This window comes from Falco peregrinus, chromosome 10 (assembly GCF_023634155.1).
Source record: "Falco peregrinus isolate bFalPer1 chromosome 10, bFalPer1.pri, whole genome shotgun sequence".
Lineage (NCBI taxonomy): Eukaryota > Metazoa > Chordata > Aves > Falconiformes > Falconidae > Falco > Falco peregrinus.
Genome location: NC_073730.1, coordinates 33566064 through 33590374, shown reverse-complemented (window position 1 = coordinate 33590374; position 24311 = coordinate 33566064). Strand labels below are relative to the sequence as shown.

General features: G+C 51.7%; 1 protein-coding gene across 1 annotated transcript in view; it reads right to left on the bottom strand.

Moving 5' to 3' along the window:
- Positions 1-24311, bottom strand: part of SGIP1 (SH3GL interacting endocytic adaptor 1) — a 54156-nt gene that overhangs the window by 21015 nt on the left and 8830 nt on the right. The window contains exons 2-12 of the mRNA XM_055815502.1: positions 14865-14928; positions 12385-12409; positions 9676-9732; positions 8779-8833; positions 7706-7881; positions 4676-4687; positions 3952-3963; positions 3134-3158; positions 2653-2704; positions 1502-1587; positions 119-211 (exon numbers count right to left, since the gene is read on the bottom strand). Of these exons, the coding sequence (XP_055671477.1) occupies positions 119-211; positions 1502-1587; positions 2653-2704; positions 3134-3158; positions 3952-3963; positions 4676-4687; positions 7706-7881; positions 8779-8833; positions 9676-9732; positions 12385-12409; positions 14865-14928 (657 nt within the window). The remainder of the gene's footprint in view (positions 1-118; positions 212-1501; positions 1588-2652; positions 2705-3133; positions 3159-3951; positions 3964-4675; positions 4688-7705; positions 7882-8778; positions 8834-9675; positions 9733-12384; positions 12410-14864; positions 14929-24311) is intronic.

Below are 24311 nucleotides of genomic sequence, written 5' to 3'. Positions count from 1 at the left end.
TGCTACCGGCTGAAAGGTTACGGCATTGCACAGTAGCAGCAGTCTGAGTGAGGGAAAGAAGGTTTGATTTCAGTATATAGTCATTTATTTCCAGCTGATAACCTGCACGGACACTTACTTCCAGTTGGAAAAGGTCTCTGTAGCTTTGGGGACTCTACGCTTGTGTTGACGGGCTGGACCGAACCCCATATCTCAGGCTGATCTAGAGTGGCTGGAAAAGAAAATACCAAAAAAAAAAAATATATCAATAAATACACACGCAAAGGCAACAATAAAAGTGACTGCCTCTTTCCAAATACCAAAACACAGATGAAACATGTTCATCTGAGGCTTGTAAAGAGGCAGCTCAGCGGTGGCAGAACCCCCTCATTAAAGACAGGGGGGCTTCTGTAACGGCAGGTAATTACAAGCTTGCCTGGTTTTTAAACAGGACATGCAATTAGTTTGACAATCATGCTGCTTGACAAACCAAACAATGCCATTTATGTATTTGGAGGCTTATTACATTAAGTGAAACATTGCTTTAATTGCAAAAATCGTCTGGAATTTTAGGATATGCAAGGAAAAAAACCCCAGGTATTAAAACAGAAAGGTCCAATTATATTCACAGAGGTTGTAAGGGGGGAAAAACCTCTTCTATATTTCATTTAAACTTTTGGGGGAACTGTGTGTGGGGAACTCCAAACAACTATAGTTTTGATGAAAAGAATTAACTGGAGTCATTAATTATAAGACATAACTAGGCTACGAGCGGCAGCAGCCATTTCGTGATAGCTGAGCAGAGCCACCGCCTCGGAGAGGAGGATTCCTCCCCAGGCACAGCCCGCTCCAGCCTGTGAATGGGGTTTTTCTTTGGGGACAACAAGCCTGGCAAGATCCCTGCGCCTCGGGAAAGCTGTAAATAAAAAATAAAGGCTTAGGCTGGCAGGGGGTGGGGGCAGCAAAGCATCCTTATACTCCTTGTCCAGAAGAATGCTGTTTCTGGGGGAAAAAAATGACATTACTGAGACGACATCTTCGCGGCATGGGGAGCCGTAAGGCACTGCCAGGCTGCTCGGTTCATGTCCTCCTTCAGTTAAATTGGCGTGATGCTGGAACGCTGCTGCGGCGCCGGGAGCTAGCGGCTGCCACTGTCACACACCGCTTCGGGGTACATCGGTGGGGCTTGGCCAGCGGGCACAGCCCGGCTCTCATTTGAAAGTCAATAATTTTAATATTTGTTAGCTGCCCTCTTTCAGGATCAGTCCTAAGACCACATAATTAACTAATTGACTTAAACACTTGCTCTGTTTCCATATAACCCATACAAACCCCAGCCCCAGGTTTAACGCAACCACCCGCCCTTCGCCTTTAGTTTTGCCTTTCTCCTTTCAGAGGAGGGCTGGGGGCTGACACCCAGGATACCCCGCTTGCCAGCAGAGCTGGCTGCCTCAAGCCCTCCGCAGGCACGGCACAGCCAGGGGTCACGGCCAGGAGATGCCACCCATCTCCCCCAGCTTACCGTCCAGCTTCTGCTCCTCGAACGCCGACTCGAGTGGGGGCCCAAAGAGCGGAGCCAGCGCCGCGGGGTCCTCCCCAGCTTTCTTGCTGCAGGATGAGACAAGTGCGGAGGAACCATGAGGTTCAGGGTTGTGCTGAGACCTGGTGTTTGAGTGCAAATATGTCTATTTTTAGGGTGCGTTTGCATTCTAGGCTAACAGCACCTGGCAAAACAGAGGGTTTCAGGCAGAGAGAAGGGGAAGGAGAGCAGTGGAAACATTTGGCCGTAGCAAACCCCATAGCGCCCGTGCAGCACTGAGGCACTGCAGATTGCTTTGGGATTAGTCAGAGCTACTCCAGACTGCATGGAAAAGGAGGGGGGGAGGGAAGAAAAGAACTCAAGGTCTGGATCATGCTCAGGTCCAAGACACCTCGAGTCAAGCCCTGCAGCTGCACGGGGCACACTCCTAGTGGGATTTGGCTTCATGCTGTACCAACTAGTCAGTCTGCTTTCCTGAATCAATATATACACACGGCACCCGCCTGCCAGCTCTCCCTGTCGATCGGGCTCAAGGCAGCTTCCAGCCACAGATGTCCTTCTGCTCTTGTGGGAGAGTGAGTGTGGACACCGTGCATCTGAAAGCAGGGGTGCCACCGTCATCAGCGCCTCAGTTCTGCACAGTTTTGCTCAGTCACGTTCCGGGGGACCCACTGTCCCTGCCTGGGCACCCCCTGCATCTCTCATCTCCTCACACAGCATCTGAGCAGAGAGGACCCAGCGCTCCCTGTGCCTCTTGCATCCTGTGGCACGGAGCATTTATTCAGCTTATTTAAACACCCAATGCAAATGTTGGTCTGCCTCATGAGCCTAAAAAGTTAAAGCGATGTGTCGGCAGCGGTGTCTTTGACGAGCCAAACTGGGGCAGCTCAGCCAGGTGGTGGCTGGCAGTATTTGTAGAGCAGTAAATACCTGCTGGATTTGCTGCTGCATTACTCTGGTGTGACCCACCCAGGTATGCATGAAAGGACCAAAACCTGCAGGTGAAAACAAACGCTTCCCACAGCAATGATGCAAGTGTGCGACTGCCCACTGAAGGGTTTAAGCACCGCACCAGGACGATGTGCCCAAGCATAGCAGTGTTGGATTGTAACGCCGAGGGACCCTGTACTGACCTGGCAGGGTCTGGGGTTGGTGTGGAGCGCCGGGGCCGTGTGATCTCCTCACCTGCGGCACAGCACAGACAGCGCGGGGTTAGAGCCATTCCCCTGCCCACACCCCACGCACCCTGAGCCCCAGCCCACCCAGAGCCAGGCTGGCAGGAGGGCTCGCACCAGGTGTGCCACCGACACAGCGCATGCCCCATCCCACACCTGCTGTGGGGGTGCTGGCAGAAAAAGGTCTGGGGTTTAATTCACATTTTATATCTGTAGAAATATAGATTAGGGAGCAGCACCATTTCTATAGGGTACCCTGAGGACATCCCATATGGCCTTCTTTAAGATAGATGTCTGGGTGCCATCATTTCTGCCAGGACCACTTCACAGCAAACCTAACCCACTCCCTGCTCCACCCCCACCCACCCCCACCCCCCGCCAAAGTATCATCACCACACCATCATAACTACTGTTCTTGAAGGCTGCAGAACATACTTACTGGATAAATTCCTTTTAATCGTCCCCTGGAATTAGAAACACACGGGGTCAGCAGAATGGACAGGGAAAGGGGTGCATGGCAGGGGTCCCCCAGGGAGGGTCGCAGCAGGAGTGGCAAGAATTGCCTGTCCAAGGGGGTATTTAGTGCACGTGGCTGAAACGCGCCCAGCTTTGCATGTGTGCTGCGAAACCCCACATGCTGCCAGCACCGGGGGAGCAGAGCCACCCCAGCAAGAGGACTTTGAGCCACGTAAAGCCATCACCCGGCAGCACTGCCTTCGCAGCAGCCCGTGGCTTGGGGGGTCACTTACACCCTTGCCCCATGGGAAATGGCATAAACCCCAAATCCTCATGTTTGACAGGTGCAAATCCATCTAAGCCAAATATCATGGGTTTAGCCACCTAAACCCTCGCTCCTAGAATCACAGCTCGTTTAGGTTGGAGAAGACGTTTAAGCTCACAGAGTCCAACCGTTAGCCCAGGGCTGCCGAGCCCACTGCTAACCCACGTTTCTCACCACACAATGCCTGCACACAACAGAAGCCAACCCCCCCAACTCCTGACCATGGGAGCAGGAGCCCAGCTGGAGGTGGGCGGCAGCAGGAGTACCTAGGACCACAACCAAGGTCTCCAGGGGCGTCACAAGGATGCGGGTTGAACCGTGGAGGTTGCCCGTCATTGGGGTGGCTGATGGCACTGGCACCGCTCCCCCCTTCCCCTTGCGCTCACCATTTAACTGGCGTCCAGCACAGACTTGGACTCCCCAGCCCCCCCGTTCCCAGCGCGGCAGGGGTGGAAGCAGGGAGTGTGGGTGCTTACCGGGCTGCGCCGCTGCGGTCAGCGAGAAGGAAGAGAGAAGAGACACCTGGTCAGAGAGCGACAGGTCAGCACCCCAAGGCCCCCAGCACCCACCGCACCCCTCCATCACAGGCCACAGTGCCAGGTGGGTGTCCTCCACCACCCAGCCTCCACCCCTGCCACTGGGAGCACGGCATCCTTCTCCCACAGGCTGGAGGTCACCCTAGCACAGGGAGAGCAGTGTCCCAGGAGACCCCAGAGGGAACCCGGACCCCATGGAACGGCAGAATTCCCCCACATTGGGCTCAGGGAAGCTGGAAACCCAGCCCTCTCGGGAAGCCATCACCATTGCATAGAGCGGCACCATGGCAGCAGAGGTCACGGACTGCTGATGGGCTTTTCTGCCTTCTCACACCCTCCAATGTGCAACAATGGGTCTAGAATGTGCCTTGGTAAAACTGTGCCAGGCCTGACACATCTTGTCCAAAACCACCAGCTCTTTCACCCAAACTACACCCCCAGACTATGTACATCCAAAGCAAAGACAGCCTAGCTCTATTTTAAAATGTTCTAAGTTAAACCAAAGGAGAAGAAAAATAAACATCACGCCTTCCAAAATGGTAGGATTTGTTATTTGCATTTTACATTTCAGTTCTAGAGACATGCAAAACAGGGACCGTGCAAACAAGAGAACACAAGACTGTGTTAAAAAGTTATAAGAGATAAAAAAAACTGTATTTCTTACCGGACTTTTCCTCTAAAAGAATGCAGAAAAATAAAAAAAGGAAAATGAGAATATAAGATAATTTCTATAAAGGGATAACAGAAAAATAAAAGATTTGTATTATGACCAGAAGCATCAGGTATATAAGTGTTAAAGGCACAGCAAAGCAGAGTCATGCGCGCATCCAGCCAGGCTGTCACTCATCCAGACAGAAGATTGGAGCAAGAGAGAGACGATACAGACACACAAAACTCGCATCTGAGCCATCTCACGGAAAGGACCCGCATGCTTTGTCACCAGCAGCCCCCGCTAGCTATAGACAAAAGCCGATTCCCAGCCTGTTTCATTTCTTGGAATGCTCCCTGCGAAAGGAAAGTCAACAGCACAACTTCGACTCCAAAGTGCTTAAATTTCAGGCTATTACTCATTGCCTTTGCTCGGTGACTATTTTTTTTGGACTGCTACAAAGCCCCTGCTCCCGGGGCCATGGTGCAGAAAGGGAGGCAGGCAGGACCAGGGATGAGAGCAGGAGGTGTGAAGCTGCTGGTGCGGTACGTGGCACGGGCTGGCAGTACCAGCTCCTGCTCCGCAAGAAGTGAGACCTGAGCTATCAGGCATCAGAGGATGCAACTGACACCAGTTTACAACAGCATCTCCAGTTTTCTTCTTGTCTTTAAGTTAAGGCACCATAACTTACACCCCAGGAGGGTGGGGCAGACAGTGCCTATGGACACAGCATCTCCCATCCTGCTGCTGTTTTCCAGGAGAGGCTGGTGCACAGGAGGGACTGGGTGCTGGAGCAGGGCTTTGCAGCTAGTTTTGGGGAGGAGATAAGCTCAGGACAAGGGCAAGGACCTGGACAGCAAAGCATGGAATTCCTGTGGATGCAAAACTCCTTCAGCCAGCTCCTTGCTGGGGCTCTGGTGCTTTCCTGGACAGCTGGGCTTGTGCCGCTTGCTGGGACGCGCCCGGCTGCAGCACCGCTCGCCTCCCCACCTGCACTCTTTGGCTCTGTACACCAGGGTTTGGATCGTGACATGGGGAAGCAGCATGGCTCCTTCTGCCCAGCCTGGCACAGGGCTTTTCCTCGAGCCCTTCGGGCTGAGCTGAGCACACCTGTGCTGTTTTACACAGAGGAGACAGCTCCAGCCCCAGGCTGTGCTCTGCCAGCCACCGAGAACAGGGAATTCCCAGAAGCAAAGCCCAGAGCATCCCGACCCAGCGCCCAAAAGGAAGGCTTCGGACTGCACCACAGTCATGCTCACCAGAGGCTAAATCCTTCCTAACCGACAGCAGAACTCCTTCCAACCTCAGCAGGAGAAACACCACAGAAAAGAGGCGGCACAAAAATCACATCTAGCAAAATGCACATTTTGTGGGGGTTTGCTTTCCTGGAAAAGGTGAGGGGCAGAAGAACTGCTGACCATATCAGCCTACTCCTCACATACTGGTGCAAAACTATTCAAGTATTTCATCACAAGAATAAAAATCAACCAAGGAACCACGGACTGCTAGGAGCTGAGCGTAACCATTCGATAATTTCCTAATAGATCTTTATTTATTGCCAGAGACAACACTGCTTTACATTTTCTGGCTAGATTCTCTGAAATCCCTCCAACTGCAGGCTGCAGCACAGAATCAATGAGCAGCTACTCCCCACCTCTGCTGCAGCTGTGCCAGAGCCACCAGCTGCACCCCGGCATGGGCGAGCACCCCGCAGTGCCCAGAGCAGCAAAGCCCCGTGGCAGGGGCCTACTGCTGGCAAGGGATGCAGGCAGAAACGCAGCGAGGGAAGGACAATACACCAAATATAGACTTGGCCTGTCAAATTACATTCTTAGTGCTTTCCCTATCCCATTTTTAAAACGTTGCACTGTTTCCTCTCCCCTAAATATAACACTGTCTCCTACATGGCATGCATACACGCATGCGCACAGAACTGCCAGGGCCATCGCTTTGCAAAACCATAGCTTGTTGCAATACGAAATTCTGGGACTTTTTCTTTCTTGATGAAAATTATCCACCTATTTGGCAAATAATTGCCAATCTCCAAAACTCCCCTCCCTTTTTTTTTTTTTTTCTGAATTTTGGGTTGGGTTTTTTTTTGTTGTTTATTTGTTTGGGCTTTTTGGTTTGGTTTGGTTTTGTGCTTCCCAAAGCAGCCCACTGCAGCTTCTAACCCTGGAAGGCTAACAGCCAGAAAGCCCCTGGTCACAGTGCAGAAAGCACCCAGAAGTACATGCTGCTAAAAGGGACCGAGCGCTGGGGGAAGCGGAGACGTGCCGCAGGGACTCCGTGTTTCCAAGGACAGTGACTCGTCCCAGAAGCGTTCATTAAACTTGGCAACGTCATGTTGGTTTAGAAAGACATAGAACGCAGTCATTTGGTTTCATCTTTGCCTTGAGTTTGAGATTCATTCACACTTCAGACCCAGGCTATTTATAAATCATAGAAAGCTTCATCTGAAAAGACACTATAGCCCACACTAAAGCCCACTGAAAGACAAAAATCAAATCTTTTCACGGCTGAACAGATTGGGATGAGACAAATCTTGACAAGCCTTAGGAAAACCGGAGGGTGATGGTATTTATACCAGGAGGGACTATGGAGAGATGACCTTTCCTTCCAGGAAAGGAGAGACATGTCCCTCTAACATCCCATAGCAGCAGTGTGGAAAACCCCACAGATGCTTTCCCTGTCCTGGGAACCAGGGCAAGACCCAACTGATTTATGTCCTGAACAATGACCATGCTGAAAAATGAGGGGGGGACAGGGAAGAATAAGGGAATAGTATATTCTGAACTCAGTTGCCCTGTTTTATGAGCAGAAAAGGCAATTTAAGACATTATGAACTGGAAACATCACCGCAATACATCTGAGCTCCACCTGTAGTCACATTATTGGCTCCATATAACCTAGACCAGTAAATAAAGGCACAAACACCAGCGTAGCCATTGGCACCCAAGGAAGAACCCAGCTCGCTCGGGGCAAGCCCTGCGGAGCACACGGCTTTTGCAGCTGGGGGAAAAGACTGAAACACTGAGGACTCACCACAGGGGATGGAGAAAGTGCAATGTTGCCTATCGATGCCTTCAGCTCGTCCACTGTCGCTGCGCTCTTCAGGATGTCTTTAGCCTGCAAAGGCTTGATCTTAATGTTGAACTTCTTGTGCGCCTCCTCTTCCTCTTCGGACTCACTTGAGGAGTAGAAGTGCTTTCCTTTGGTAGGTAGAGCACAGTTAAAGAAGATTTCCTTCTGCTGCAAGGGGAGAGCCTCGGCACGCAAAGGCTCAAGCCTCCCTGAAGGGTGGGAATTAGATGTTCCCAAAACCCCTTACTCCAAACGCCCAGGGGCAGGAGTAGTGTGCAGGGGTGAATCCTCCTGCCGTGGAGTTTCACGGCTTTATCCACATGCGGGCAGAGGACATGGGAACTGGGGGTCACAGGGACAAAGCCAGCCCTGGTTTAGCCCAGCAGTGATTTGCATCAGCGTCCAGGTGTCCTCCCCATCTTAAGCGCACGGGCTCACCACCTACAGAGAATCAACCAGCATTTTTCAGCAGGAGCAGAGGAAGAAATTCTGCTTTTCCATTGACTCTCCCCCAGCAGCAAGGAGGTGGCTTAAAATCTGCTGCCAGCCCACAAGCTCAGCACAGGCACCGGCCATCAACACCTCCTTGCCCCATGGCAGGGCATGCTGTGGGAGCTGCAACCTCATCTTTGCTCTTTGCTTTTACCAGCGCCCAGATCATTTCTGCCCCAAAACAGCATCAGCCACGACAAGGTACCACGTGGCCAGCACCCACATGCAGCACTGCGACTGGGGTGGGACAGCGTGGTCTCCATAGGGCATCACACCGGGATGCTCCCCACACTGCTCACACTGCCTCGTTTCGGAGCGGTACATCAAAGGCGATCAGAATCACATTCTGCTCTACTGCCTCCGGTAATTCCCTCTGGGAGCCAACTGTAGCTGCAAAGCGACAGCTCAAAAGGAAAATAAGACGGGGGAAATAATAAATAAAGTAAAAATAAAATAAATAAAAAAAGTCAGTAGCCTGTCTGTGAACCCCAGCTCATCTGACAGTTTGTAAACCAAGAGGCAAAGCCAACAGTAAAGGATATAGCCTGGTTCCTCTGGTCGGATGCTGTATCCCTCCTCATCGAGCTCAGGCGAATTCTGAAGAGGGCACGCAAAAAAAAAAAACAAAACCACACACACCAAACCAAAAAACAAACAAACCCAAAAGAATTACAAAGGCTAATGCTGTTCCTGTTCCTGGAAAGCTGAAGCACATTGTTGGTCCCGCAGAACGCGATGCCCAGCAAAGCCCTGCGCTGCCAAAGCCTGGGTCTGACCCCGGGGCTGCAGGGAGCACCCAGCCCCTGTGCCCCACACAGCCGTGCTGAGGGTGGGCTTTGCAGTGCCGTGTTTTTGCAGAAAAACACTTGCAACGCCCAGCTGCAATGCAGGGTTTTCTCTGAGCAGCATCCTGCGGCCTGGGCATCACTCTCCAGAGCCACCCAGTTTTGGGGCAGTTTTATACAATTTAATTGACGTTAGAATGGGTTGGATTGTCCATCTCAGCAGGGCCAGGCTCTTCTCTGTGGTGCCCAGTGATGGGACAAGGGGCAACGGGCACAAACTGCAATACGAGAAGTCCCACCTGAATATGAGGAAGAACTTCTTCACGAGGAGGGTGGCAGAGCCCCGGGCCGGGCTGCCCAGGGGGGCTGGGGGGTCTCGTCCCCGGAGACACTCAAAGCCGCCGGGATGTGGCTCTGTGCGGCTGCTCAGGGAGCCCCTGCTCTAGCTGGGGGGGCTGGGTGGTCTGCAGAGCTGCCTTCCCACCCCACCATGCTGTGATACACAGATACGAAATACGTATCTGGACACACACCCACACCTGGACATCACCCAAACCAGCCACGGCCACCCAGAAAGCCAGGAAGCAGCGAGCAAGCGCAGCCCGGGTCCCCCATCAGGAGCTGGACAGAGGGGGAGCTCCCTGGGACACTTACATATCTATCCCAGTCAATCTCTGCGTAAAATCCATTCGGTGCTCCATTTGTTTTCTTCTGCAACACATTGGAAAAGAAAATTTCCATGTTTTAAATTAAGGAAACTGTAACAGAGCGTATTCTATACCTGCGCATTGATGCGGTGGGGATGGCGCTGGGTATCGCTCAGCTGCCTGTGCAGGCGCTGCGAAGAGCTGCTCTGCACGTGCACATCAGCCATATGCGACAGCGTTCCCATTTCTGGAAGGTCTTCTACAGCAGAGAGCTAAAAGGCTTTTCCTGAACATTTGTTAGCTGAACATACAACATTTCTTAAGGAAGAGAAACAGAGTGGCCATTTCTCCACGTGCTGGAATGCTCCAGCCCATGGGGAGAGCTGGCAGCTCCCAGTGCCCATGAGCACAGGCAGCATTACTATTTATCGGGAGGTAAACCCCTTCCCTGGGACACAATGAAAGAAGAGTTTGGTCTGTGTTAGTCAGCAGTCGAGCTGCCTGCAGAGCAAGCCGGGTGTCATTGCTTCACCCCACGATGAAGCTGGGTTGCGGCAGCAAGAGGCATCTGGGCTAACCCAGCTGGGATGCGGTGTTAGTGCACATCACGACACAGCAACGAACACACACACAGGTTATTGCTGCTTCGCACTGAGGGGGGGCTGGTTTGGAGGGAGCCTTTGGGCATCCATTGCCTGTGGGATTCTTTGCTGGTCTGCTCTGGGCATCCAAAACCCACCCCCAGCTCACAAGCAGTGCTGCCAGGCCAGTTCGGGGACTGAAGCTCAGCCGAGTGCTCAGTTTTGGGCACCTAAATTAGATAATTCAGTTCCCTTCAGCTGCCAGAGGTAGCACTCCCACCCCAGCACCCTGCCAAGGGTCTAATGCAATGTACCATCCAGGGGAGGCCGGAGCCAGCCACCGGCACCCTCACCCTCCATGTTGCACCCGACGGACCTCACCATGCTGCCCAAGAACCGAGCAGTCTCATTAGAGGCACAAGGGTAAAAAAAAATAATAAATATCAGACCCTGGGTGCACTTATGTAGGACTTCTGCTTTTCCCTCAGCCCACTTGTATTTAACCCCATTTCTACCCAGCTCACACCCATCCACTTGACTGAACCTAAATGGTATTTTCCTATATTCTGGATTTCAAAACAAGAATTACTCACTGTTTTTAACAACCCTTTTGTAGCAGTAAACCAAGCTCTGTTTTCCTTACCGAATTTTTTTTTCCTCCTTCACGCGTACTCTCAGGTTTGCTATTGCAAGGTGGCTCATTGGGATGAGGGCTGGGCGGCTGGAAGGGATCGGGGTTTGGCAGAAAAAGGGTTAAAGTATCGGATGGTTGGTTGTGGTTTTTTTTTTAAAACACGCAAAAAAAAAAGTTACAAGGAATTAGCATACACACTGCATAGTCTTATCAGAAAAGGAGGGCTCAGCTGTGGCCCCGTTAGGAGTAAGCCTGGTTTTTCCTGGGGGCAGGTAATGGGCTCTATTCAGCAGTCAGAGGATTTGCCCCTTGGCCATTCCAGTGGCTGCAAATATTATGGCGAGAACATGCTGTAGGAGGAAAAAAAATTATACTCAAGGTCTCCATCCTCCAGTTCCCCTGCCTCCAATATATTCAGCTTCATTAGAACTCTACAAAAATTTGTATTTCTGCATCCTTCAGCTTGCTGGAGCGCTGGAGACCCTGCCCTACACCAAGCTCAAACATCTGGGAAAAAAAAAAAAAAAAAAAAGCTGGAAACATCAAGGGTAGGAGCCTGATCAAGACGGCACCCAAGCTCAGGCAAGGTCCCCGCAACCATACCTGGCAAGAAAAGGCCACCCACGGCACTTCTGTGGTGGAGGGAACAGCTCTGGGCTGCTCCTTGCACTTTATTTATTTATTACTGCTGAATAGAGCCTTGGTTAAAGCGCTTACCTGAGCTGCAGACCTTTTGTGTTTTTTTTTTAATTGCTATTTCTTACAAACACAAGGCGAGCCCCAAGCCAAGGATCTTGGGTCAGATGTGGGGAAAAAAAATAATATCCTCTCTAAAGGACCAATTTGGCACCCCAATTTTTGCATGGCTTTATAAAAGATGCCCCAGCACTGCTTTCCCTGCTGAGCTTCCCGATGGTCTCATTTTTATTTTAATCTCAAGAAATAACAACCAGCACAGCCCCAGTCTGAACCCAACATACTTTTCTGCAAATTTGGTATCAAAAGGCTAAAGGAGACATGGTCCCTCTACTACCCAGATCTAGCAGGGGCATTTCTATCTAACACCATAAATAAAAGCAGCAATAATTAAAAAACAAGTACCTCCTTATTTTCAGTTTAATATAGAAAATAAAAATAGATATTGGAAACAGCTGTTCGGGCAATTTTCCCTTAACTCATCACACAGCAAATCTGACCCAAGCCAATTAGCAGGAGTGGAAACGAGGATGCAGAGCCAGGGGTTTTAGCAGGACCTTTAGCTGGTCCCTCTGCCCATCACGCTTGCCGGGCCTTTCTGTATTGTTATTTTCCTCATGTTAATTTTGTAGAAAATCTGGAACATGTCGCTATTTTAGACAGACATTTTCTTACTGAAATTTATTTTCTATATTAAAGAGAAAGGAAGAGACAGCTGACAAAACGCTGATGGTGGTTGATGGAGGAATTAGCATGTGAAGGGCCGCGGAGAGGAGATCGGGACGGGGGTCGGTGCAATACTTACGATGCCGTCCCTGTCCGGCGACCCTCTGCAAAGAACAGAAAGAAACACAGCCGCGTTAGCTCCCAGACCGCCCCGGCACCCCGTTAACTTGTGGGAATGGTTTTCTTAACGGATCCACAGCAGCAACAGGTTTAATTATTGCATTGTCAACAAATTTGAATTACCTGCCATGCACCCCTCACGAAACCCACGCAGTGGTCTCAGTGCCGTTGCTCTCACGTTATCAGATGACAAATTTTATATTTATTAGTAAATAAAGTGCGCCTGGCGATGACCGCAGTCTCCTGGCTGAGGAGCTGGGCTGGCTCCCCCGACACCCATCCCCCAGCTGCAGCCCTACCCTGGGCACACATCCTCTTGCAGAAGACAATAAAAATGACATGTGGAGTAATTTCGAGATTTTGGTTTTTTCCTTCTGCCAGAAGGAGAGTCGCTTCTCTTTTGAATGGATTTGAAAATTGATGAGACTCCTCAGGGACCCTAATCCCCAGCCGCTTAAGGGATTTGGACCTCGGACACAGCAAACGGCACGGCAGGCTCAGCAGCCGTATTTAAACGCTGTCTGAGGACTTTAAGTTATTTAGTGAAAAGACAAATACGTTTAGGAAAACCAGACGGGCTCCTCCACCTCCCACACACTCCTGAGTTTTAGGCCTTGCCAGAGATTTGCCATCAATTAACAGCTGACTCAGGGCATCACAGAAACGCCGCGGGGAGCCGCTGCCTGTCGGGCTGGGGTTTGGAAGAGAGTAACACCTTCCCCAGAGCGCTCAGGTTTAATCTCTTTGCGCAAAGACCTCTCAAATCCTTCGGAAGTAGCAGAGATCCCCTCTGCTGCTGTCTTTCCCCCACGCCAGGGATGTCACCTCCTGCTCGCAGCCTGGCCAGGGTGGCTGTGGGGACCCCGGGCAGAGGGATGGGGTGGCAGGTCCTTTGCCACGGCGTGGCAGCTCCAGCGCATCCCGCATCTCCCCAGAGCCCCACCACGCTGCCCACCGCCGGTCCCAGGGCTGCAGTGGCCCAGCCATGGCAGGGGGTGGCCAGAGGGTCTGTCCCTGCCGTCCCCCCTGGCTGCCGACGGCCTGTTTGGAGAACGCCCAAAGCCATTTGGGGAGATGACCGCAACATGACCTCGTGCCGTGCTAATCACTGTCGCTAATTGCAGCATCACCCCCACAGCGGCCTTTCTGTGAGCTCGTTACCGTCACCAGTGCCCCAGGATTCATTATCTCCAGGTGCCACCAGACTCTGGGAAGAGCAGGCTGCTACAAGCAAGCATGGACATCACAGTGCTGGCTACAGGCAGGACCTAGACCTGGCTCCATTGATTTTCCATGAGCAGAAGAGGAAGATGCAAAGCAGCCCGTTTCCTGCCCATCCTTCTGATAAGTTATAAATGAAGCTGTGCACAGCTGGAGCTCCTGGCCAGCCCACAGCCTGCCTGGCTGGTGGCTGGACAGCCACCATTCCTGGCAACAAGCCCTCCTCTGCCAGCATGACAGCAGCTCGGTGCTGCACAGCCCTCTTTTGGGGGGTGCTCCATGCGCCCCGTATTTTTGGGTCCCCTTTTGCAGCAGGCAAAGCCCAGCAGGTGCTGATGCAGCCAGGCTCGCCGTGGCCCTGGCAGTGTGGCCAGACCCGCAGCAGCTGTCTGTTCACATGGGAAACCTCACCAACCATCACTGAGATATAAAATAGCTTAGGAAAACAAATCCAAACAAAATAAAATTAAAAAAAACAACTGTAGGGTTTCTGCTGTGCCATGCATGAAGCACCAGGAGGATGCTGCAGGGGCAGGAGCAAGGGTCCCCCTTGCCTTTGCCCCCTCTCCATCCCCAGCACACGGGCTGCCCGGGTTCCTCAGCCATGCACACCTACCCCAAAGTTGCATCAGTGGCAGCTGGGAGCCCTTCCCGGGTAGGGCTCAGCACCCACACACAGCATCCCCTGCCAGATGCGGGGAGAACCCCCTGCCAGATGTTTTCCCAAGAAGCAAAAGCATCTGTTGCAGCACAGCCGATCCGCCAGCCCCGGCACCCTCACCAGCCCCAGCCTGCCCCAGCCGCAGCTCCTCACCAGCGGCCTCAGATGCCCATGCAGGCAGCGTTTAAATTGAATTTGCATCTAAACCAGATCTCAGCAGATGGGCAAATCAGTAGTTTGGGCAGAGATTAATCTGCTGAAACTCTCAGAGGAGTAATTTTCTTCTGATCACCGCTAACTGTCACCGTAAATTGCAAACACGTGGGGAACAGGCTTTATTATCTCTGCAGCGCCACCGAGAAAATACCTTATTTGTTGGCTGCTGGATGCATAAGGGGAAAAAGCTTGGACCAAGTCTGTAATAACAAATACATTTATTTGCCGGTGCTACTGTGCTGCCGTGTGATGCACGGACTTCCTTCCTGCCCTGGCACACCAGCATCAACTCCTCCCCTGTATCATTATATATTAACGTGGTTTATAATGCATTGACTTACGTGGAATCAGTATCCTTTTCTTTCTTGCGTATACCAAAGGCCTTCCTTGTACGTTTTTTCAATCCTGTGGATAGAAAAAAAAATATAAATAAGAACGCAATATTAATATTAGGCTTCAAATAAATCCTCCAAAAGGTTCCCTTCCCTTGTCAGCTGTAATTCATAAATAAGGCAAAAAAAGAAAGGCCCAAGAAACTGCCAGCAGGACTTTGCAGGTAGTGTGTATGTTTGCTTACATCTTTTATTTGTTCACGTAACACTTAACTCTATCCCAGCATGCATGACTACGTATTTCACCTTTAATATTTCTAAGCTTAGTGTCTTAATTCCCCACTCCTTTGCCATGATGCATGTGGGTACCATGCATGGTGGGGACCCCCCTCCTTGGTGTAAAAACCCCCAGTTTAAACCATGAGGATTGTCGTCTTCTGCACCAATTTTAGACCTGCACGGTGCTTAAAATGATGGGCCCTGGAGCCCATTGGGGCAGCGGCCACCACCACACCGCTTTCAACAGCATATGGAGGAGAGTTGATTTCTGCAAGTTTCTCCCTCTTTTCCAGCTTATGAGCTATCCAAGAGAGGGATACAATTTCATTTTATAATTTTAATATGTTAGTATTAAATATAGATATATATGATATTATATTAAATATAATTTCAATAACTGCTTACAGAAAGCATACCAAGGAACAGATCTGGAGCATTTTAAGCTAGCATGTTTCACTGGGCTGGCCGGTTCTCCCACAGATGGTTTGCCACTGGCCCTGGCCATCCAGCCCAACCACTGAGACCCGGCTGCGGCTGGAAGCTCCGCTTGTGCTGGACATGACCAGACATGCTCATCATGCGGCCGCTACCAGCGGCACGACAGCAATTAATTTAGGTCACGGTGTAATTTAGAGATCCTGGTAGCCAAAGGAGCCAATATAAGCCATGGACCTTGAGTCTAGAACAGCTGTTTCTGGCCTCTTTTCCTTTCAGAGCTCCTAGGAGTTTTCCCTTGGTCTGGAAGTTACCCAAAAGCGACGTGCCGTGGGTCAGCACTGCTGCAGCAGCACTGCGGAGAGGAAAATGCAACAGCTCACACCAATGCAATGAGCTGGCCAGCAGCAAGTGGCCGTAGCCTGGACATGCTGCACGGCAAGGAGGCAGCTCTGGTGTGAATTTGCAGGAAAGATGGGCACGCCGCCATCCGGAGCCATTAATCACCCACATGCCCACACAGCCCTGCACCGCAAGCCATCGCCTCCTCGGTGTGGCGTGCAATGACTTCCAAAGGCATGGACGAGGTACAGTGGCACAAACCGGGTTGGCCGCAATGGGCACAGCTCACACAGTGCACACTGCACCAGGAGCGCCCGGCTACGCATGTGCTAAAACCTGCGCTCTTAAAAAACGCCGTCTAGGAATCAATGAGAAGAGCTCAAGCTCCTGCCTCCAGTGATGTGCTGGAAGAGCCAGATCCCCTGCAACTGGCTCTGGACACACCAGGAACATGGAAGTGCTTGTCCCAGGAGCTGCGCACCCCAGCACAGTTCATTTACTCGATGTTTTGGGGAACATGGGGTTTCTTTGGTCTGCCCCCTGCTTTGAGCATGCCCTTGGACTGAAATTATTTTCCTTTTTCTGAGCAACACCCTACTCTTCTTGGCATCAACGGAAACAAGCAGCAAGCACTACAAATGCTAGCTTTCTGCAGCACATCAGAAACCGCTGGATTTAAATATTTATCTAAATACAGGGGGGTGCTTGGGGCTCTCAGCACCCCATGGCTGGCTGGTTTTTGGGCCAAGACCAGGACCAAGCCAGCCAGGGTAGGACCAGGGTAGGACCAGGAGAGGCTCCAGCAGGTCTCCTTGGTGTTGCTGATGGAGCTTTGGGTTGGACATTCCCCCCCTGAAATGGGAAACAAAGGGACTGCTCCTGAAAAAATCACCCCCAGCACACTTCTCTGTCCAAAGCAAGCATTACATGGTCACGGATGAAGGAACCCCTTATGGCATCCTGAACACCCCAGCCTATGGGATCCCTTACAAGCAGCTGGAGTGATGCTGAACCCCACAGGCTCATCCTGCAACCTTGCGTGGACAGCTTTGTTTTTACTACATCGTGCCTGTCAGCTTTTCTACCTTGTCTTCAAGACTCAAGCGAGTTATTAATAACAGAGGAAGGTTTCCATTAATCTCACCCCCTGGAATAACTTCATCCTCCAAACTCGAAGTAGAACAGGGATGGCCAAAACCCCCAGAAACAAGCTGCTGTCTAGTCTTAGCTGAAGCAGCACCTGATTTGGCTAAATTTTGCCACGAAGCCTTCTGCTCCAGTTATATAATAGGCCCACCATCTGCTTAAAACAGTAACGATTGAGGGGGAAAAAAAGGGGTATTTAGGAAAAGCAGAACAAAAATGAAAGCTTCCTTTGGTTGTCGAGAGCTGGTGGGAGCAGGTCCCCTGCTGAGCCCCACCACCCGCACCAGGGCAAGGCACCATCCCCAGTGCGGACACCTGAGGGGTCCACGGTTTGGTGGGGGACAGTGTGGTGATTTTCCAGGACAGCTCTGCTTTTGGGTGGCTGCAGCTCAGAGATCATGTCCCCCTTGCCATGGTCAGCCCCAGCCCAGAGAGCTGTTAGGAGCAGCCTGGATGATGGCGCAGGGACAGAGCTGGGGGCTCTGCATGGAAGGGGACTGCACGCTCTGGTCCTCGAGTCTCATTTCAGTTGGCTTTAGGAGCTGGAGGACCATAACACCTGTCCTGGTAAGAGTCATCCTCGTAAAAAATAGTAATAAGGTCTTGTCCACAGAGGGAATGCTACTTGGAAACACTACAGGTGCAGGGGAACCTCACAGGATAAGAGAGATGTACTGCTGGAAGAGGAAAGGTGATAGTAAGTGGGAGAGAAGGCAGAGAAGAGGCAGCAGAAAGACGGGCAGGAAAGAAGGAAATAGAGCACATCCACGTGGGGCACCGAGGGATGGCTCAGAGCAGGAGGAGCTCCATTCAGGTGATACTTGCTAAAGCTGCAGCTAATGTGGCCATCAAACCCCACCTCTCCCCATCAGGGGGTACTGGGTACAGATCCAAACTGCTCTCCAGCATGAAGACCTGGAAACCAGCATCACCCCATGATGGCAGGGCTGGGTGACACCAGCCCAGCAGGCTGTACGCGTCACCTGAAGTCACAGCCCACTCCTTCAGCTGTCCCCACTCTCTATCCAGCACCCTGGGGGCACCTGGGCAAGACACACAGCTTCTCCTTGCCCTTCCAGACCTGGTCCTTTGCAGGTCTCCAGCTGCAAAGAAAATCTTCCATGGATTTCCTAAAGCCCTGAGGCACCCCACCTCGCTGTGTGGGCACAGGGTGTGCTGGAAGCACATCTTTGACTCTGATCAGTCCTACCCAGCAGTGTTGCAGCCGTCAGTCACAGGTATCCCACCAGCTACAGGGCTAACAGCAGTGTTGCAGGCCTCCCTAAGTACCGGAGTGATAAAGATGGGCGTGATGTGGTACCCGGCTAACACCAGCCTCAGAGAAGGACTTAAATCCCTGCAGCTGCAGCATTCCTAGCCCTCTCCCCATCCACCCACCCTGGGGACTGCCTACCTTATGAGAATCCTAGTAATTCTCATAGGAGAAATGCTAATGCACTCGAGTATACAACATTAAGCGTTAGAGATGTCCCTACCTACATTCCCAAAGCCTTTTCCCTTTTGTCACATCCGAAATACCAGGGAGGGCCCAGCTCCACAGGCTGCCCATGGGGCAGGCAGCACACCTCTGTTTTAATCCCAGTTTAAAACTGCACCTCGAGCTGGATAAGGGTTGGGACAAAACTCGAGTGTTACTGGTGGTGGCACAGGGGAAGAGGGGTGGGCACAAGCCCTGCCTGCCCGGCAGCAGATTCCTCACCACTGCTTTCACGACTAACAGCTGATTTCATCCTGCACAGCTATGATGTGGCTAAAGCAGAGGTGGGCTACCCCCGGACCTCCAGCAGGGGGTTAGTTTGTGCTCTTTGGAGGGGCAGAGCAGCACCAGTAAGAGCCCGTGCCACACCAAGCCATCACGCACACCAGCTGGAGGAAACGCCAGCAACGGCAGCACCGAACACCGCACCACGTGCTCTGCTCCAGGACCCACGCGATATCCTTCTGGTGGGGAGATTAGTCTCAGACGTTTGCAGACAGGCAGCTTTTACAGCTCTGCTGCCTCCTTCAGCAGGTTTTCCTCACCGAGCCATGTGCACGCCAGCCCAGTGACACGCATGCTGTCACCTGTGCGGCAGCAGGAACACCCGGAACCATGCCAGCGGCCACAGAACCAGCCTTGCCCGCAGCAGCCGGGCACGGGGAAAGCCACCCGCCCCTCCAAGCACAACAACTGCCTGCCACAATTAGTCCTCATCAAGCCAAAGGGCTTCCAATGCTGTTACTCAAAGACCTAGAGCAGCCACAAGCCAAGGCTGAGCTAATCAGTGTGCCAGGGAACTCGTTCCAAACGCGACCGGCTCTCTGAAGCGGGGGGCATTACTCACCATCTATTTGCCATTATCCTTTTTTTTCCTGGCATACCTAAGAATCAGCATCTGAGAAAGAGATATTAGTATTTGACACCACGAAGCTTTCTGTATTTTATTCTTAAGAACTACCAACATCTTATTTTCTACACCTCTAGAAGACAAATAACCCTGTTCTGCCACCGGTCCCTCACCCTCCGCCCCTGGTCGCTGCTCCTGAACCCCCAAATATCGAGGTGGGTCCCTGGAAGAGCAGCAACTTGCTCAGGAGGATGGGCCTCATAAAAGCAACACACCTCTCAAACGGAAGAGATCAGTGAGGATCTGTGCCTTAAATGCTCTTCTGTGGTGACCAAAGGAAGAGTGATTGAAATTAGTTCTACTTAGTCTGTGCATGGAGATAAACGTTATCTATTGCCATGCCAGATACTCAAGACCAAAGTACCTGTGGGGAGTGGGGGAAGAAGGAAGAAAGGAAAGAAATGGGGGGGGGGGGGGGGGGGGGGGGGGGGCGGGGGGAGAAGAAATAATTGCTGTTAGGTTTGGTTTTTCTTTGATTTGGTTGTGTAGAGGTGGGGGTTTTCGCACATAGCCTGGAGCTGGATCTGAGCAGCCTGCTTTCCCCGCTGCACGCAAACCTGCATGCTTATGAATTACTTCACTGGGTCCAAAGATGTGTAAACAGGCTGCTGTTCCACAGCCAAAGCGCTTTGGTTTTGGCTTGCTTTACTAAAGAAATAATAATTCTCCCTTTGCTCAGCAAGACAAAATTCAAAGGCAAGACAAAACTACTGAAATCCTCTGAGTCTTATCCAGAGGAAAAAGTCAAATGGTAAATTAAAAGTTTAAGAAGTGAAGGTGTAACCACACCAAGCCCCAAATAAATAACCCAAACAGCAGCACCTCAAATGCTCTCTGCAAGTCAGCCCAGAAGTTTCCCCTGCTTCGACTCAGCAGCAGCCTGCACCTGCCTCAAGCTCAGCCGCTGCACCAGTGACATATTTTACATGAAAACAGGCACATTTGGTCCATTGCAAAACCAGGAATTCTCACCTGCTTCATCCTCGGAAGCAGAAAAGTCTCAGTAGCCATACCACTTCAGTCCATGTTATTTTTGGTTTTACCCACTTCATATGTAATTAATTGGTATACATCTTCATAACATTTAAGATGCTTTACCTAAACCAACCTTTGCATTAAAGCTCATTACCAGCCTTTCAGCAGGCTTAATGGGGCGAGGAACCGAGCCCGCCACACGCTGCCTTGATAATGGTCATTAATATTTTAACTACCTTCATTTACAAGTCTCATTGCAGACGTTAGGCCAGAGAAGAAAGCACGGACCACTGGCAAGCAGCCGTCGGGCAGCAATGGCATGCTGCCTCCACTGCTACCTGCTTGCTTTCCCAGTTTAACGCTATATCTCAGCTACCACAGTACACTGAGTTTTAGTAAAAATTCACTTTTTAGCCAGCAGCTCTCATTATCCTGAGATACCCCAATCTCACGCCAGTCTCCAGGCAAGGCTACAGGCTTCCCCAGGCTCCTGGTATCACAAGTAGCTCTGCATTTGCCCCACGTGGTCACCCCCTATTCTCCCCCTTGTCAAGGGTGTTTATTTCTGGCATTAGCCTCCCACCTCTGCGCACAGCGACTGAACGCACAGGGGGTCCTTTTACCAAACATCTGTCTTCCCAGACAATAAATCACCCTTCTCATCCCCTTGAGGAAATAATTGTAAACCACCTCTCTATTTCAAGCTGACTTGAAATAGAGACTGACTGAAAAAAGCTGACCCCCGCCCGCCCCCCCCCCCCTCAACTCTCAAGGTTTCCTTTCCCCAGCAGGAAAAACTTGCACGGTTTTACGTTTTCTGGCAACACGCCCCGCAGCTCCCTGCCCCCAGCCAGCGCTGCTGCTTGCTGCTCTCCCCCAGGGCCACCCTGCCCCACCAGCCAAGGGACAGGATCCTTCACAGCACAGGGCCATCCTCCCAGAAAAACACAATGAAGATACTCCTACCAATTTAACAAAAACAACAAAAAGCATTTGCTAAAAAAAAAAAAACAAAAACCAAAAAACCAAAAAAAAACCCCGACCCAAAAAAACCCACCACACACCCAAAACTTCCCAACATGTAATCTGTCCTGAGCCCAGACTGGAGTATTTTGCTCCAAATCAGCTACCACCACCGCACGTTCACGCGTGGCTGAAGCCCCAAGGGAGGCGCTGTGGCAGGGGCTCCTAGTACCCCGGTATGGCAGGGTTCCTCTCGGTGGGACCTGGGACGAAACCAGCCCCCTCCGCTCTGGGAAGGGGTCACCCCCGGACCCTGGGAGGTGAGCCCAAGGGACAGCTGTGCTTCCCAGCTGGGACAAAAATCCCCAGCGTGACAGATACTGACCTGTGCACAAGCCTTGGGTTCAACTGGGATGGTTTGCCTCGAACCGGAGGGGTTCGATTATCGTTCTGACTGGTATTTGGTGCTCCCCAGGGTAAGGGCGAGACTCGGAACCCTCCCCGCACAAGCAAAGCCTACATGTTAACCAGTCAGGAAATCTATTTTTCTGAAAATTTGCTGGGAACCCCCTGCAGAAAGGCCGGAGGAGTCACCTGCAGGAGCTTACTTGCCTTGCTACATGCGAGGAGCCATCAACACAGACAGCCGATGCCCCCCCGAAGGCACGCGGTGCTCTGTGCACACCAGCTCTGCCCCGCCACCGCGCAATCTCACTGCACTTAATATTTCATCTCAGTAAACCGGTAAATTCCAGTGCAAACCGTCACCAAACCACTACATTTAGCTTTGCCGTGTGGCAGGGGGTAACAAAGCCACGGTCGATAACGAGCTAGCCAGGCATTAAAGGTCCTTACGTTACCCAATTGGGCTCACAAAGTACAGAAAAAAAAAAAAAATCATTATCTGGTTAGCAAAGTCCCACAGACACTTATCAAACTTCCACATGCTTGCAACAGCTTCTCCCTGTTAGAAGATTTTAAAAAAAAAGAGGAAAAAAGGTGGTGGCCTCAGTACCACTCCTATCACGGTCTGCCAGAGCATGACAGTGTCAGTGCCTTTGCCTGTGCCTTTTGGGAAAGGAGACGCTGGAAAACAAAAGCGAGGAACAACAGTTGTGGGCTTGGCTTGGGTTTGGTTTTTGGGTGTTTTTTTGTTTTTTGTTTTGATTTTTAAATAAAGATAAATGCTGAGAGGTTTGTTCCTCATCAGAAATGACAGTTGGAAGCCACTGAAGGACTAACAGTGTTTGAGAGCCTGGAACAAGATCGCAAGTAAGTCTCAATAAAATAAAATGTCACAAGTCGCTGCTCTGGGATCATTTTCTCCTACATAGGAGCAGTGGCTCCTGGCTCGGGGTCCCAGGCTGTGGAGCCAGGTGCGTACAGCTGATCTCAGATGTGGTACACGCCACCTTTCACTGGGGGCCAGCGATGATGCTCTCAGTCTCCACAGAGGAGATCAGTCCTGTGCTAACAGCAAGCCCCACCACAAGCAGGGACCTGACACCGCGGAGCAGAGAGATGGCATCACACCTGGGCTTGGTCCTGCTCGGCTTCTGCACCTGACCCCAGCACCCAGTGGCCCCCGGACCAGTACACGGCACACGGGGAGCGATGTGGGCAGCCGAATGACTGTGAGAGGGGGAGGTGGGCACCTCCAGGAGCTGCAGCTGCTGGGCACAGCACCAGAACCCTGGGGAATGGCTGTGCTGGCGTCCGAGCACCTACTCCAGGAACGGAAACATGGTGGTGAAGGGATCTCCACCCCAGCAGACAGTGGGAAGACAAGATCTCATGGCTGATCCAGAAACACAGTCACGTTTTCAACCAGGAGGGTAATTAAGCAACTCTTTAACTGGTTGCAGCGAACTCCACCTAAGGAGTTTTTGAATTAACGTGCAACACCTCTCTAAAAAACCCACATCTTATTCCAGCTTCCAGATGTGAAGAAGCAATTAGGGAAAGTCCTGTGGCCACCACCGGGTTGGTGGTTGCCGACACCCACATCCTGCTCACCCCGGAGCGGCGAGTATCCATCCCCACACACCTAGAGGGGTTTGGGCCCCCAGGACCTCCACGTCTTCCCCCTTCCTTTTGGTCTGCACCTTTTTCCCTTTGCAAGGCACCCCAGTACCCACGGCAGCAGTGGGAGCCAGGGGTTCAAAGGGCTGGGGAGCGGCGCAGCCCTGAGCCCCAGCCCTGGCTTCGCCTGCTCTCAGCGTGGCGAGAGGGCTCATGCCGGATTATTTAAACACCACTGGAGAGAAAACCTGTGCCTGGGCGTTACTGGCCCCCATGCTGCGCAGGCACAGCTCAGCCCAAACAACTTCCGTGCCTGCAGCACAGGGACAAGACTCCAGCCGTCACCCGCAGCCCCAGCATTCAGGAACACACCCTGAGCCAAGGAGATACAGTTCTGTTCCACAGAAACACAGGCCTGGGCTCTCCCCACAGCAAGACCCAGTGCAAAAATGGGCATCGCTGCAGCTGGGTGCGGGTGGAACCTCAGCATACAGATGTGAGCGGACCCGTGCCCAACCCCCTCCCTGCAGGGCTGTCCAGCTCAGAGCCTTGCCCAACTCCAAAGCAGAGCCTGAGGAGCAGGCCAGCAGCTGGAGGTGTCCTTAAAATAAAGGGCAGCATCAGCAGGATGCATCACAACACACAGGACATCAATGAATTTTTCTTCTGCAATGGAGCCGAGCACATAAGCACTATTTAACATCAGAAGGATGCAAATCGCTACTTATAGGTTACTCACCAGCCTCAGTAAAGCACCTGCAGGGATCGCTCCTCGCCTGGCTTTCCACAGAGATTAGATTTTTTTAATATCAACTTTCAGAGACCCTGGGTGTGTGGCAACCAGGGGACATGGGACACAAACATCTCCACCAATATTGTCAGTAAG